The sequence below is a fragment of the Oncorhynchus gorbuscha genome, linkage group LG18 (assembly GCF_021184085.1).
Source record: "Oncorhynchus gorbuscha isolate QuinsamMale2020 ecotype Even-year linkage group LG18, OgorEven_v1.0, whole genome shotgun sequence".
In the NCBI taxonomy this organism is placed as follows: Eukaryota; Metazoa; Chordata; class Actinopteri; order Salmoniformes; family Salmonidae; genus Oncorhynchus; species Oncorhynchus gorbuscha.
Genome location: NC_060190.1, coordinates 52530156 through 52547347, shown reverse-complemented (window position 1 = coordinate 52547347; position 17192 = coordinate 52530156). Strand labels below are relative to the sequence as shown.

Here is a 17192-nt window from a genome sequence, read left to right as displayed (position 1 = left end):
AGTACAGAGGGCAGTCTTCCTGATAATAAAAATAAAAGTTGCAGTAATGTCAACTGGCAAGATATTAGGCAAGAACCAACAGAAAATAAGACTATACATTTCAGTTCATTTGAGTAGCCTGACTTTTTTAAAGCCTATTGCTTGAAGTGTTAGCATGGGGGTGAGGAGGGGTTTTACCTTTGTTTTTGTGAGCAGAGCTCCAAGGCCCCAGAACGTCCCCCCACCTATGGAGCTTCCTCCAACACGCTCAAATGTATCCTCTGATTCAACCTGTTTGGAAATAAATATTGTTTGTTGAATTAATTGGTACATAGGCCACACGTCACACCAGATCTAGATGAGTGTCAGGCATTGCTACCTTGATGATTGACACCCCTGAGCCGATGTTGATGAGCAGGTAAGGGAAGATGTCAGGGTGAGTGTTCTGGAAGCGGAATTCAGAGTCTGCGTGCTTGACATAGACAAAAGCCTCGTGGGGGATGTTCTTCAGCACAAAGTTGCAGCCCTTAATCAGGCATGTCATTTCATCCTCCTTGTCCACCCTTGTCAAAACATGAAGAGCAGCTACATTATAATAAGCTCAACCTTATACCGGTCAAGCGGTCTTTAAAAATAAAGCTGTTTTAGATTTGAACAAAATACATAAAAAAATATTCCTTTTCTCACCTGAGCTTCAGTTTCTTCTCTATGAGATCTTTGAACTTATGAGCCCCTCCACCGGTAGCTTTGATGACTTTGGTGTCAGTGTTGACCAGGTGGTCTTTGATAAAGTCCAGGCAGGTTTCAATGTAGGCATTTTCAAACTTGATGAAGTGAAGGCGAGCCAAGAGCTCCTCCTGCATTGAAATCTCATAGAGGGGGTCATCCTCAGTGTCCTGGTAAAGAGGGACACAGATAAGGAACCAGACCAAATCTGTAGACCTGAGACCTCCAGGGCAACCTGAGTGGGCTCAGTAAGACTTGTAAGTCTACATATTCACTGTCCCAAGGTACACAGCCTTTTGAAGCACAACATCATGAATCAGTGGCCTATATGTCTACCACAAACCCCACACTCAAGCAATCCCATATTGGCTACTCTCTAATTAAACGTTTATTTTTCTGTAGCTACATTCATACACCTTTATCAGGTTGGCCCATTGGAGACCTATGACTAAATAGTACAGTGTGCTGAGAGATAAGAATAACTACTCTGGCATAATAACACTGCATAGCAGTGCACTTGGGAAGCAAATCACTTTTGCCCCTCAATTGAACACTGACATTTGATGTTACGGTCGCCGAGTAAATAGCACACTACACGCTGAACGCAAGTTCTTATTTAGCTGTGTCCTCTGCTCCATTGGACCGAACGTTTGTTACGGACAGTGTTGCAAAGTTTATTGACACCACATACCTTTGCAGTATGGTCGAATGACCGTACTTTCGCTACTTTGTGTTGAACAGTGGAGTAATAGGCGAGTTTCGTCAGAGAGCCACCTGTGGGAGGAACAAAAAGGTTTCTGCAGTCTCACGTGAGATAAATAAATCCATCAGTCAACTATTGACAACTCAGCCACTCTGGCGCAGCGGTCAAATTAGCTGGTTAGTTAGCTAGTTAGCAATTTTAGAAACCTGTAGCTTACTAGCCCATAAACAAACGCTAATTAGCCAGCTAACATTTATGTGGCGAAGGTAACTTCGCAACTACTGGTAGCTAACTACAGTACTTAAATCAGCTAGTTTAGCTAGCCAGCCACACGTCGTTGCTTGCTAGCCTCTTGTGTGCCTGCTGTGTTGTCAAAGTAACAAGACAAGTGAATATATTCAAGTAGCGATCTAAATATTAACTTAGTTTATACCTATGTCTATTGCGAACCTCTTTGCATTTTCCAAATTCCTGAAGATCTCATTGGGTGGAAGAGTTATGCTTTTATCCATGCTGTGACTACTCCTGTCTACTCTCTCACTTTCCGCCGCCATCTTGTGTTGCGCAATGACGTTCAGGTACAAATAAATAATAATCCCTCAATGGAAAAATCTCTGGGGCGTTCAGGAGGACGCCACGTTTTGGAACGTTCAGACATGTAGAACAATGAATTGGTTCTATTCAAGGGATTTCTATCTGCAACGTTCGATAACGTTTGGCAACTGAACATGGCCCCGGATTTCTGTGATAATGTGGTAGGTAAATCTCTGGTCTTCTGTGATATTTTCTGTAAACCTACATATATACACATAGGTGAACATTTGGTAAAACACGAAGCTATTCGGCACACATTTGATGTGCCACTAAAATCAATATCATATCATCATAAACCTCCTGCATGTCATGCTGATGTGATGGGAATATCTTCATAACAAAATGGTCATTTGCAAGCATTTAACGTTTAGGCCTACGCCTACACAATTATTGAACTGAAATGTAAACTATCATCGTAAAGATAAGAAAACGTAAATAAAGAACAAGAAAAAAGTATTTCATTTGATTGTTTTTGAATTTATTAAAATCGTCTCAATGAGACACTGTGCAAAGTAATTATACATCACAAACAGAAACTTGGAAAAATCTCCAAGACATACTCTAACAGAGTATGGGCTGCCAGGTGGAGTATGGGGATATTGCCTACATTTACTGTCTTTACATGCTTCATACATGCTTCATATAAGATGCTCAATATTATGTAAATCTTTATCAATACACAAATGTAGTGGAAACAATTGCTTATTCTTTAAGCTTTGACCTTAAAACAGATTATTAGACAATCACAAAAATATTGGTAATTTTAGGTAAAAGTCCTCAGAGGACTGTTAAAGTTAAATAAACACATCATCAACGTATTCAACACATATTTCACAAAACATAAAGGTTATGATGTCAATTATATAATACCATCACACAACAAAAATCTAATTTTCATGGACAATTGTCTTAGAATAATACAATAATAGCATAGGTCATTTAGCAGTACAACTTCTTGAGTACAACTGAAATTAACAGTCTCAATCACAGCAAGACTTTTTAAAAACTCCTGAATAAGGAGATAGAGAATATATCTTCCTATTGTCATTATTGTCCATGACAAATATGTCATTAATATAGACCAACATGGTCCATTGTGTTTGTCTCAGAGTGGAACTTCAGTCTGTAAGACTCTACCAGGGCCTCCAGAGGGCGATGTTAACTGGACTCTTCTCTTTACTGATGTTGGCTGGAAGTGGAAGTGGAAACAGCAGTCTTCTCTGGGACAGTGTCTTCACCTCATCCTTGGACAGGACATGCACAATCTGAAGTGCACATCTGGAGTAACCAAGATTGATAGGTGCTGAGTATGAGTAGGAGCTCACTGGCTGGTACTGTTGCCGTCATCTCAGTAAGCATCATCTCCAGGATGTCACTTTTCCAGCTTGGAGTCAGGCTGCTGATTGAGGATCTCTGGACCCAGGAGAGACATGAGCTGCTCAACACTGCTGTTGATACTATCTCCACCACTGGCTTTCTTAGCTGTAAGAAGAGGAGAGTCATTAATAACATTGCTCAGCAATATGGCATTATTGAAATAAATAATAATCAAATCAAATTGAATAATGGTCCTTGAATTTGAATCTTTAGAGTGGATCATAGCAAATGGAGGATCATAGAGAAGACTGCTGAGCCACTTCCATAGCCTGCAGCCATCCTCTGATAAGAACCGGATGGAGAGTGACCTACCTAAATTGAGCTCCCCAACCTAGCACAACATCAGTAAAGAGAAGTCCAGTTAACATCGCCCTCTGGAGGCCCTGGTAGAGTCTTACAGACTGGAGTTCCACTCTGAGACAAACATAATGGACCATGTTGGTCTATAGTGGATCATAGTGATTGTAGGTGCCACGGTTTGTTCTTTGTGTTGAATAGGTCTCTGTGTAGAGAGAATCTGATTTCTACTGGCTTCATCTCTCCTATCTATAGTCCCAAGTCTGCATATGAATGTTTGGGTTTTGAGATTGTTGGAGTTTTTCATAGTCTGTAGCGCTGTGTGAATCTGGGAAAGTGGTGACCCCCACTCAAAGTCAATCTTAAATGAATAATTGTTTATTTGTCAGAGCGTTGGAGAGGTTTTGACTATTGACATGTGTACTATGGTGCATTGAGTTGGTTGGAACCTCTCCAGCGTGCTGATAATAAACAATGATTCATTTAAGATTGACTTCGAGTGTCACTGTGTAAAAATGTCCACAACAATTTGGCAACAAACATGATGATGGATTCTGCCTGTGGAGCTTTCCAGTGGGGGTCTGCGAGGAAAACCGGTGGCGCATTTTATGAAGCATGAGGGAAATTCCTGTCTGAACATATCACAATGAGGAGCCGCCCAGAACAGACCCTTACTGTGAACTTCCCAGGAGGAGGCTTATCATCCACCAACAATTGAGGGACAGCAACTGATTTCAGTAAGTCAATTTAAATGAATCTGTATTTTAAAAAAATATTTAAAAATTAACCAACTATTTGCATATTTACTAAAGGGCCACGGGGACCGGTAATTCCCCTTTTGATACATATGACTCACATCGTAATTGTGCGTCCCAAAAAAACAACAATGCCTGTTAAATAAAAAATAAACTAATTACAATAAATCAAATTGGGAATAGTAAACATTGGGCTTTTCAGTACATTTCTTCTAATCAAGAGAATGTACATGTGTGCAACCAAAACTCTGACAATAGAAATTTCATTTTTGTCCATTCCAACCTGTGAAAACCCCCACTAAACCCAAATAAACAGAACCCACGCCATAAATCAGTATTAACACCACTAACAAATATTAATTAACAGGTGGGTTGTGTGTGGGTTCTGGCGTGTGTTCTCAAAAATCGTAGGGTTACACAAACAAAATGGCCAGGCCTTGCTTAATTTGGGAGATCCCTTAACAGCTGGATCCGGGTACTTTAACTGCTCTCCCAAGGCACCTGCTTCAGGAAGCCTTTCAAAGGGAGAGATACAGAATCACTGATAAACATTAAATAAAAACTTGGTAGTGGACATTCCATCAGTCCTGGAAGAAAGAAAATAAACACAATCGAATTTACTGCATCTTGGGTAGGAAGTCTTAATAAACCCATGCATATATAGAATTATACTTCAGACACCTTAATACTTCCGACATATCAGATGACATGGGTTTACTATTCCCAAACACACTCTGTAATCTCATTACCACATGTGCATCGTCAACTGTGCATCTAATATATAATAATAATATATGCCATTTAGCAGACGCTTTTATCCAAAGCGACTTACAGTCATGCATGTATGGGTGGTCTCTTCTTGTCGTTACTTGCTATGCACTATATCTATAGTCATGGTTCTCTTACAGCTACTTGCTACACGTATAAATAACACCCCGTATTAAAAAATACCATGTGTTATTTTGTAGTGGCTGCAGACCACATAGACATTTTTTCTAAATACCTACAGACAGCTGTCAGCGGGGCTTTCCATGGTACCGTTATGCCTCGCTCTAGTTTTCTCATAAATCTAGGGAATAGTCTTCTCTCTTTTATTTTTTAAATGTATTTAACCTTTATTTAACCAGGTAGGCTAGTTGAGAACAGGTCCTCATTTACAACTGTGACCTGGCCAAGATAAAGCAAAGCAGTTGGACACAAACAGCAACACAGAGTTACACATGGAATAAAACAAACATACAGTCAATAATACAGTAGAAAAGGTGTGTGCAAATGAGGTAGGATAAGGGAGGTCAGGCAATAAATAGGCCATAGTGGTCAAATAATTACAATATAGCAACTAGACACTGGAGTGATATATGCACAGAAGATGAGTGTGCAAGTAGACTATGGGTACCTTTCTAAGCGTTACTTTAATTTTTTATATATTTTTAATTTTTATACAGATTCATTTAAATTGACTTGCTGAAATCAGTTGCCGTCCCTCAATTGTTTGTGGATGATGTGTCTCCTCCTGGGCAGCTCACAGTAAGGGTCTGTTCTGGGCGGGTCTCTTCGTATTTTGGTCAGACGGGGAATTTCCCTCATGTTTCATAAAATGCGCCACCGGTTTTCCTCACAGACCCACACTGGAAAGCTCAGCAGGCAGAATCAATCATGCTGTTCATTGATGCCAAATTGTTGTGGAAATTATTACACAGGGACACTCAAAGTCAATCTTAAATGAATCATTGTTTATTATCAGCACGCTGGAGAGGTTCCAACCAACTCAATGCACCATAGTACACATGTCAGTCAGGAGCTCTGCTTAGGCAGTCCCAACAGTTATCTTATATACGGCTATACACAGACAAGTTATATTTGCATGATTTAGCATAATTCATAAATCATTACTGTTTTGTTTCATTCATGTGACAACCAATAATGGTTCATAACATGTGACAGACGTGTGACATCAAATGAGAGAGATTCCACTGTCACTGTTCCAATTAACCCTGCCCCGGATAAATTCTCTCTCTCTCTCTTACTTTCTCTGTCTGTCTGCCTGTGTCCATCTGGCTGGCCAGACTTATTGGCCATGCAGCCAACTGGTAGGCCACACTAGCTCACAGAATGGGACCATCGAGTCCTGAAGCGCATATTGCATAAAAATCGTCTGTCCTCAGTTGCAACACTCACTACCTCAATTGGGCCGACCAACCAGTTCTCCAACACATTGGCTAACCGGGCTATCTGCATTGTGTCCCATCACCCACCACCTGCCAAACCCTCTTTTACCCTACAGCTACTCTCTGTTCATTATATATGCATAGTCACTTTAACCATATCTACATGTACATACTACCTCAATCAGCCTGACTAACCGGTGTCTGTATGTAGCCTCTCTTTTTTATAGCCTCGCTACTGTTATCTTTCACTGTCTTTTTACTGTTGTTTTATTTCTTTACTTACCTATTGCTCACCTAATACCTTTTTTGCACTATTGGTTAGAGCCTGTCAGTAAGCATTTCACTGTAAGGTCTACACCTGTTGTATTCGGCGCACATGACAAATAAACTTTGATTTTAAGTTCCAAACTAGCTCTGGAAGCAAAGCCAGCACAAGAACTGTTCATCGGGCTAGGTCCAGCCAGGGCCAGATAGATAGGTCCAGCCAGTCGGTCTGTGGGCCTGAGCGCTACAGTGCATTCGGAAAGTTTTTAGACCTAGCTATCTGGCCAACCGGCCCTGGATGTAGGTATTTAGCCTGCCGCTCAGAATCAGACTGTAGCTCTAACATAACTATGTGTTTTCATGTTTAAACAGAAGGAGCTATGAATTTCAGGCAGGCTCTGACATATGTGATGGCCTTTAAACAAGTTGGACAAAGTCCGTTTGGTGTCAGTAAACAGTGGCGGTTGGTGACATTTAAGATGAGAGAGGACTCTTTTTTTGCAAACAAGTGTTTCTATTGGACAAATTCAGGTATGTTTATCCCCGTTTCGTTCACTTCCATTTAAGAAACGTTTTGCAACAGAATCGGTGGAATGAATGCACCTCTGATCACGCACCTCTGATCACACCTCTGATCACGCACCTCTGATCACGCATGATCACCTCTGATCACGCACAGTTCACTTTCATAACAACCACATTGTATTCCTTCTTGTATCTATGCACTCTCCTCCTCTCACCTTTTCCCTCCACTTGTGGACTTCGATGCTCAACACATCAGCAATGCAAAACCATATCATATCTACTACACACAGCCTCCATAATTTTCACCATATTACCTAAAGTAACATCATAGTCAACATAGCTAATAGAACTAGCGAGTTAGTAAACAATCATGTGGTAATGTTACAGTGTACAGTCAGTAAGAAGTTTAGCAGTTACACCGGCCCCGGTGGCAATACATTTGTAAAACCAAAAGCTTACCTTGACTTGGAAGAGTTCCAGTGTTGTGTTGGATAGTCATAGCCAGCTAGTTAACATAGCAACCCTCTGTTTGAGCAGGGTGTTTGAGTAGGCTAAACTAGCTAGCTGCATTTGCTAGCTAAGTGAAACTAAAACTGAAAAAAATGACTCTCTCTATCTCTCTCTTTCTTCTTAATTTTGGAAGAAAGTAATTTGTTCAAAACTGTTCAATTATTGTCTTTCTCTCTCTTTGAGTCAACGACTCACCACATTTTATGCACTGCACTGTTAGCTAGCTGTAGCTTACGCTTTCAGTACAAGATTCATTCTCTCATCTTTTCATTGGGTGGACAACATGTCAGTTCATGCTGCAAGAGCACTGATAGGTTGGAGGACATCCTTCGGATGTTGTCATAATGACTTTGTAAGTCTATTGAATGGGGTGAGAACCATGAGCCTCCTAGGTTTTGTATTGAAGGTAATGTACCAAGAGGAGGACAGAAGCTAGTACTGTTGAGGCTACTGTTGACCTTCATTGCAAAACAGTGTGTTTAAAACAATTATTTGGTGACGTAAATATATATAGTATAGTTTTATCTAAAAAGGATCACTTTTGTAATGTTTCAACATTTTTATTTTTATGAAATTCACTGAGGTGGATTGTCCTCCCCTTCTTACTCTGAGGACCCTCCACTGGTGTGATGTCCTATTGACTGATGGCTTACTTGATGGCTGACTGTCCAATTGCAGTATGATAAATTGTCATTGTCCATATTTTATATTGCAAATGGACAATGTCCATTTCCAATATATTTAAGCGGGGATTTCCCATCACCAAATGGACAGGTTGAAAACAACACTGAAAGGCAAATGAATGGCATCACTATAGTCTTGAGGCTTGTCCGAGTTCAATGTGGTGCTCCACTTGATCTTAGCTCGCTCAATCTGACTGCAGTGACTGTGCAAACAAGTAGGCCGGAATGAAGCCTGGCTAGTAGCAGCTTCTGGGTCATAAAGATACATGTCATTTTTGACAGGGGTTATCGGGGGGAGGGGGCTATTCTAGCTGCATGCGGCGGTTCATGTAGTCTGACACATCCACATTTCTCCCATAGGATAACATTGGTTTACAGGTTATTGTCTAACTATGCTTCCGTGAATGCGATTTGCAAAAATGATTTTTGCCACACATTCAGGGCCACTGATACTCCTCCAGATGTCGATATGATGAGAGTACACAGTCCATTTCATATCTTAACATGGAAGTGTGAACTTGCAATATATCATATGGCCAATGCCAATATACCACATTGCAATTGGACAGCCATCAAGTCAGCCATCTCATTGCTTAAATCATCATAAACAGTCAAAGGACAGCACATTTAAATGGTATTTGTACAGTACAGTTTCCCAATTGTGGACTTTATTAGTCTAAGCCCTTTAACTGCGTGTTCAATTTGTGATGGCAAATGCCCATTGTAATATATGGACAGTGTACATTAGACATATGATATATTGCCAAAATTTGCAGTATGAAATGTTGGCACTGACAATATATAATTTGTCTAATGTACACTGTCTGTATCCAATATATTTAAGAAGTGATTTACCATCATATTTCCCTCATCAATCTACACACAATACCAAGAGTGTGTAACCAAGGCAAAGAGTGTCATCAAGGCAAAAGGTGCCTACTTTGAAGAATCTCAAATATAAAATATATTTGGATTTGTTTAACACTTTTTTGGTTACTACATGATTCCATATGTGTTATTACATAGTGTTGATGTCTTCACTATTATTCTACAATGTAGAAAATAGTCATATAAAGAAAAACCCTTGAATGAGTAGGTGTGTCCAAACTTTTGACTGGTACTGCATGTTCCATCAACATTCATCTCTAGTAAAAAGCTTTGTGTGTAACGATGTGCGCTGAGAGTCACGAAGCAAGTTCAGGGAGTTAGTGTTTTAATAAATTATTGAAACATAATACAAACAAGATACACAAACAACACACAGACAGGAAACGGGGAAGGAACCAAAGGGAGTGACATATATAGGGCAGGTAATTAAGGAAGTGATGGAGTCCAGGTGAGGGATGACGTGCAGGTGCATGTAACGATGCTGACAGGTGTGCGCTATAACGAGCAGCCTGGTGACCTAGAGGTCCGAGAGGGAGCAGACTTGACATTGTGTTAGTCTATTTCTTCATTGATAAATATTGTACTCATGAGTTTTTTTCCCAAGGGCTTGTTGGGAGCTGCTTGTGTAGATATTATCAATAAGCATTTAACAAGGCACACCTTAGTTCATTGTTTATTTGAAGCTCTCTCAATGTGAAAAGTGTGAGAAAGCTCTGGAGAGCAGTCACAATACATTGTCATAAGCGTCATCAGTCCCACTAGAACTCTTGAGTCTCAGTGGGGGAATAGGCATACTTCAGGAAGTGATTAAAGCAACAGTTTACAAGCCTGAAAACTGAAAGCCAAGATGGCGTAGCAGTCGGACGTCTGTTTGTCTTGTCCCGTCCCATGTATATATTTTTTTCTTCTTATATATTTTCATATATATTTTAAATATTTTTTAAATCTCAATTTCCATCTACGGACTGAACATACTCTCGTGCAACCTGCCTCACTCAATCTGGTACGAATCTGCTATTTTTTACACTTTAGAACCGGAACACCCAATAGAAACTAGCCAGCTAACTAGCTACTAGCTAATAGTCAGTTAGCCACTGCTAGCACCGTTAAATCGGACATCAGCCAGCCTCAGCCCGGTCAATTCCTGCCAGTCTGCCCAGCGCGATATCAATCCAGAGCATATCGGACTGCTTTTCTCTACTACACCTCCGGAGTCCTACCGTAAGCTCCAAACCTTTACACCGGATCATTGCAGCTAGCTAGCTGCTATCCGAGTGGATACTCCTGGCTAACGTCGCTGTCCTGAGGCTAGCACCAGTTATCCTGGAGCTAGCCTCGAGCTAGACCCATCTCCCGGCTAGCTGAAGAGGTCCATCAGCCAATTCTTGGGCTACAATACCTATTTTGCCAATTGGCCTGGACCCTTTTACTGCTGACAAAGAGCCCCGCCGATCCATCACGACTGGTCTGCCGACGTAACCGTCCGAGGGGGTTTCAACAGGCTCTTCTGTTGTGACGTCCCCCAAAGGCCCATCTGCTAGCCTGCTATCCCCGGCCCGCTATCTATCTGAATCGCCGTGTCTCCAGCTCGCCTGGCTACTCACTGGACCCTATGATCACTCGACTACACATGCCTCTTCCCTAATTTCGATATGCCTTGTCTACTGCTGTTTTGGTTAGTGATAATTGTCTTATTTCACTGTACAGCCTTCAGCCCTGCTCAATATGCCTTAGCTAGCCCTTTTGTTTCACCCCCAACACATGCAGTGACCTCACCTGGCTTTAATGGTTCCCCTAAAGACAAAACCTCTCTCATCGTCACTCAATGCCTAGGTTTACCTCCACTGTATTCACATCCTACCATACCCTTGTCTGTATATTATGCCTTGAATATATTATGCCAGAAATCTACTCCTTTTACACTCTGTACCAAACGCACAAGATGACCAATTCTTATAACCTTTAGCCATACCCGTATCCTACTCATCCTCTGTTCCTCTGGTGATGTACAGATTAACCCAGGCCCTGCAGCCCCTAGATCTACTCCCATTCCCCAGGCGCTCTCATTTGTTGACTTCTGTAACCGTAAAAGCCTTGGTTTCATGCATGTTAACATTAGAAGCCTCCTCCCTAAGTTTGTTTTATTGAAATTTCCATCGCTAACTATAACATTTTCCGACAAGATAGAACTGCCAAAGGGGGCGGAGTTGCAATCTACTGCAGAGATAGCCTGCAGTGTTCTGTCATACTATCCAGGTCTGTGCCCAAACAATTCGAGCTTCTACTTCTACTAATAATTCACCTTTCCAGAAACAAGTCTCTCACCACTGCCACTTTTTATAGACCACATTCAGCCCCAAGCTGTGCCCTGGCCCCATATGTGAATTGATCGCCCCCCATCTATCTTCAGAGTTCGTACTGTTAGGTGACCTAAACTGGGACATGCTTAAACTCCCCGGCCATCCTACAATCTAAGATAGATGCCCTCAATCTCACACAAATCATCAAGGAACCTACCACGTACAACCCTAAATCCGTAACCATGGGCACCCTCTTAGATATCATCCTGACCAACTTGCCCTCTAAATACACCTCTGCTTTCTTCAACCAGGATCTCAGCGATCATTGCTTCATTGCCTTTGTGCGTAATGGGTCCACGGTCAAACGACCACCCCTCATCACTGTCAAACGCTCCCTAAAACACTACAGCGAGCAGGCCTTTCTAATTGACCTGGCCTGGGTATCCTGGAAGGATATTGTTCTCATCCCGTCAATAGAGGATGCCTGGTTGCTCTTTAAAAGTGCTTTCCTCACCATCTTAAATATCAAATCAAATCAAAGTTTATTTGTCATGTGCGCCGAATACAACAGGTGTAGACCTTACAGTGAAATGCTTACTAACAGTCTCAAACCAATAGTGCAAAAAAGGTGTTAGGTGAACAATAGGTAAGTAAAGAAATAAAACAGCGGACTATATACAGTAAGATAGGCTATATAGAGTAAGCATGCCCAATTCAAAAAATGTAGAACTAAGAACAGATATAGCCCTTGGTTCACCCCAGACTTGACTGCCCTTGACCAGCACAAAAACATCCTGTGGCGTTCTGCATTAGCATCGATTAGCCCCCGCTATTTGCAACTTTTCAGGGAACTGAGAAGTCAGGAACCAATATACTCAGTCAGTTAGGAAAGCTAAGGCTAGCATTTTCAAACAGAAATGTGTATCCTGTAGCACCAACTCCAAAAGGTTTTGGGACACTGTAAAGTCCATGGAGAATAAGAGCACCTCCTCCCAGCTGCCCACTGCACTGAGGATAGGAAACATTGTCACCACCAATAAATCTACGATAATCGCTAATTTCAATAATAATTTTTCTACGGCAGGCCATGGTTTCCACCTAGCTACCCCTACCCCGGCCAACATCTCAGCACCCCTGCAGCAACTTGCCCAAGCCCCCTTCTCCTTCACCCAAATCCAGACAGCTTATGTTCTGAAAGAGCTCAGCTGGGCTAGGCAATCTGAACCCTCTCTTTCTAAAATGATCCACTGAAATTGTTGCAACCCCTATTACCAGCCTATTCAACCTCTCTTTCGTATCGCCAAAGATTGGAAAGCTGCTGCGGTCATCCACGGTCATCTCCCTCTTCAATGGGGGAGACACTCTACACCCAAACTGTTATAGACCTATGTATATCCATCCTGCCCTGCCTTTCTAAAATCTTTGAAAGCCAAGTTAACAAACAGATCACAGACCATTTCAAATCCCACCGTACCTTCTCCACTATGCAATCTGCTTTCCGAGCTGGTCATGGGTGCACCTCAGCTATGCTCAAGGTCCTAAACGATATCATAACCCCCATCGATAAAAAACAGTACTGTGCAGCCATCTTCACTGACCTGGCCAAGGCTTTTGACTCTGTCAATCACTGTATTCTTATCGGCAGACTCAACAGCCTTGGTTTCTCAAATAACTGCCTCACCTGGTTCACCAACTACTTCTCAGATAAAGTTCAGGGGGACAAATTGGAGGGCCTGTTGTCCGGACCTCTGACAGTCTCTATGGGGGTGCCACAGGGTTCAAATCTCGGGCCGACTCTTTTCTCTGTATATATCAATGATGTCGCTCTTGCTGCTGGTGATTCTCTGATCCACCTCTACGCAGATGACACCATTCTGTATACATCTGGCCCTTCTTTGGGCACTGTGCTAACAAACCTCCAAACGAGCTTCAAATCCATACACCACTCCTTCCGAGGCCTCCAACTGCTTTTAAATGCATGCTCTTCAACCGATTGCTGCCCGCACCTTCCTGCCCGACTAGCGTCACTACTCTGGACGGTTCTATCTTAGAATATGTGGACAACTACAAATACCTAGGTATCTGCTTAGACTGTAAACTCTCCTTCCAGACTCTCATTAAGCATCTCCAATCCAAAATTAAATCTAGAATCGGCTTCCTATTTCGCATCAAAGCATCCTTCACTCATGCTGCCACATACCCTCGTAAAACTGACTATCGTACCAATCCTTGATTTCGGCGATGTCATTTACAAAATAGCCTCCAACACTCTACTCAGCAAACTGTATGTAGTCTATCACAGTGCCATCCGTTTTCTCACCAAAGCCACATATACTACCCACCACTGCGACCTGTATGCTCTCGTTGGCTGGCCCTCACTACATATTCGTGGCCAAACTGGCTCCAGGTCATCTATAAGTCTATGCTAAGTAAAGCCCCGCCTTATCTCAGCTCACTGGTCACCATAGCAACACCCACCCGTAGCACGCGCTCCAGCAGGTATATTTTATTGGTCACCCCCAAAGCCAACACTTGGTTTTGCTGCCTTTCCATCCAGTTCTATGCTGCCAATGACTGGAACGAATTGCCAAAATCACTGAAGCTGGAGTCTTAAATCTCCCTCTCTAACTTTAAGAATCAGCTGTCAGAGCAGGTTACCGATCACTGTACCTGTACACAAACAATCTGTAAATAGCACACCCGACTACCTTATCCCTATATTGTTACTTATCCTCTTGCTCTTTTGCACCCCAGTATCTCTACTTGCACATCATCATCTGCACATCTATCACTCCAGTGTTAATGCTAAATTGTAAATATTTCGCCTCCATGGCCTATTTATTGCCTTACCTCCCTTACTCTTCTACATTTGTACACACTGTACATAGATTTTTCTATTGTGTTATTGACTGTACGTTTGTTTATGTGTAACTCTGTTGTTGTTTTTGTCGCACTGGTTTGCTTTATCTTGGCCAGGTCGCAGTTGAAAATGAGAACTTGTCCTCAACTGGCCTACCTGGTTAAATAAAGGTAAAAATAAATAAATAAAGTTACACTGAAACGGCAAGGTTGGTTAGGGTTAGCGGCTCGTAAGTAAGTGTTTCACTGTAAGGTCTACACCTGTTGTATTCGGAGCATGTGACTAATAAAATGTGATTTCATTTGATTTGTAGTTATGTTTTGGACATGATAGATACATTTATAAAGCAGTAAAATTATTGAAAATGAAAATGAATATTCTCTGAATCATCTGAACAGCTTGACATCTAAAATATTTTAAAGTGTTGGCAGTTATAATAGGGGAAATCAAGAAATCGGTTATATAGAGTTATTAAATTCGACTAATTAGGCAATACGAGCAAAATTATTAGGATTTATTTTTATTAGGAAACACTATATTTTATTGGAACTATGAAATAACACATATGGAATCATGTAGTAACCAAAAGTGTTAAACAAATCTAAATGTATTTTATACTTGAGATTCTTCAAAGCAGGCACCATTTGCCTTTTTTAACACTTTTTTGGTTATTACATGATTCCATATGTGTTATTTCATAGTTTTAATGTCTTCACTACTATTATACAATGTAGAAAATAGTACAAATGAAGAAAGAGCCCTGAATGAGTAGGTGTTCTAAAATGTTTGACCTGTAGTGTGGGTCAAGGTCTAGTTAAAGTGTATATTTACCTGGATTTTTTCCTTATTGTAGGCTACAACTTTAACCAGTTTTAGTCTTGAGATCTTTGGTTGTTTACTACACTACTCATTCTGTTTAGCACATGCCCTGACATGTGAATCCTAAAGAACTATGCTGAATGGGTGTAGACAAAGAAGAGCTCTCCAGTAGGTGTACCAAAACATTCAAGGAACATTTTCTCAAAAGTGGGGTTACAAGTTTATCAACTTCCAAATCAGAGGTGCTTTCCCACTGTTCCTCAACTGTAGTGTAAGATATACCATTTTCTAGCTCTGAGTCTACTTTCATCCAATGTAAAAAAAACTACATTTCAAATGTTCCTACATAGGACCAAATCTAGGTGGTTAGTCACATTTATGAATGTGTTTTTCAATGCTATGGGATATAGATGTTAAAGCCAAATGCAATATTTTATCAAATATTTTGTCAATCTTTTTTTAGGGTACCTAAAGAAGTCCTAGAATTCAAAAAGAAATAGCTAAATGATCCATGGTATGACCATCTTAAAACAATTCCACATGTTAGCATAGTCCCTCCAGAATCTAGATGGTCTGTGACGTCAGGCTCTGTCTATAGTACAACACAGAGCCAATAGCCGTCACTAATAGTCCACTGAGCAGGTTTTGTAGTGCATTGATCACAGCACACAGGAGTCAGTGTGGGAAACTCAGATCAGCTCTCTACTCACACTGACCAGTAGCTCCAAGACCGAGGACACATCTGCTGCTTCTGGACTCCCAATACAGGAAATGTATTCCCTCCCAAAAACGTTACACCCTACTTTGACCTAATATTGTCTAACTGTTCAATTTTTTGGGTTTAAAAGAGGTGACATACTGAAATCACAAGGAATTACCAAATGGATATTGTTTAGAAATAAGGTAAAATAATGCAAATCATTCATCAAATCAGATTAACAGCTCATAGTTCAAAATCATGTGAAGTGCCTAAACTTGACCAAAACTGGACTGTATCAAGGAAATAGTAGGCTGTTCTAAAACAATTGAACAATCAAAAGGATTTGGGTAGCACCAAGAGTTTTAATCTACAGAATTTGTGTCAGTCGCTAGGATTTATGTCAGCGTCATTATTTTATAATGTGGTGTTTTAATGAATTTTTGTAAATTGTGATGATGAGCATGTGCACTGTCTGTGTCATTGATCCCAACATCAGGCAGCAGATCTGGGAGTCACCACTTTCCCAGATTCACACAGCGCTCTGTGAGTGACTCTCCATCACCCTACACCCCTCCACCTGTTCCCCTGAGATGTGACCATTGTCCCCCAGCAATAAGAACACTGAGCATGTGGCAGCTCCACATTCCTCGTTGTCCTCCCAAGCTCACCCATTGGCTACAGACTGTGAGATTCTCCTACAAGCCCAAGACACACACATTCATATGCAGATTTGGGACTATATATAGGAGATGAAGCCAGTAGAAATCTGATTATCTCTACACAAAGACCTCTACAACACATAGATCCAGCCACGACACCTTCAATCACTTCAGCAATGATCTACTCTAAGGAGCACCTGACTCTGACCAACCAGGTAAAGTGAGATTCAAATTCAAGGAAATTAAGTTCATTAGACTGATTTTTTATGTGTTTCATTAATGTTATATATCAGAATAAGATTATTAATGACCCTCCTTCTCTTCTTCAGGAAACAGCAGAGGGAACATCCCCCTATCCACATCGATGGGACAGTAGTGGAGAGGG

General features: G+C 41.2%; 1 protein-coding gene and 1 long non-coding RNA gene across 3 annotated transcripts in view; one reads left to right on the top strand and one right to left on the bottom strand.

Moving 5' to 3' along the window:
- The window catches only part of pank4 (pantothenate kinase 4 (inactive)), a 21015-nt gene extending 19046 nt beyond the window's left edge, over nucleotides 1-1969 (bottom strand). For both annotated transcript variants that reach the window (XM_046311328.1, XM_046311329.1), the window contains exons 1-5: nucleotides 1842-1969; nucleotides 1397-1479; nucleotides 667-875; nucleotides 359-542; nucleotides 178-270 (exon numbers count right to left, since the gene is read on the bottom strand). In XM_046311328.1, coding sequence (XP_046167284.1) covers nucleotides 178-270; nucleotides 359-542; nucleotides 667-875; nucleotides 1397-1479; nucleotides 1842-1962 — 690 coding nt within the window. In that variant the 5' untranslated portion in view covers nucleotides 1963-1969. The remainder of the gene's footprint in view (nucleotides 1-177; nucleotides 271-358; nucleotides 543-666; nucleotides 876-1396; nucleotides 1480-1841) is intronic.
- LOC124003236 lies at nucleotides 1444-17192 on the top strand. The gene is made up of 3 exons (XR_006833196.1): nucleotides 1444-2163; nucleotides 16645-17022; nucleotides 17137-17192. It is a non-coding gene; the product is annotated as an uncharacterized LOC124003236 (long non-coding RNA).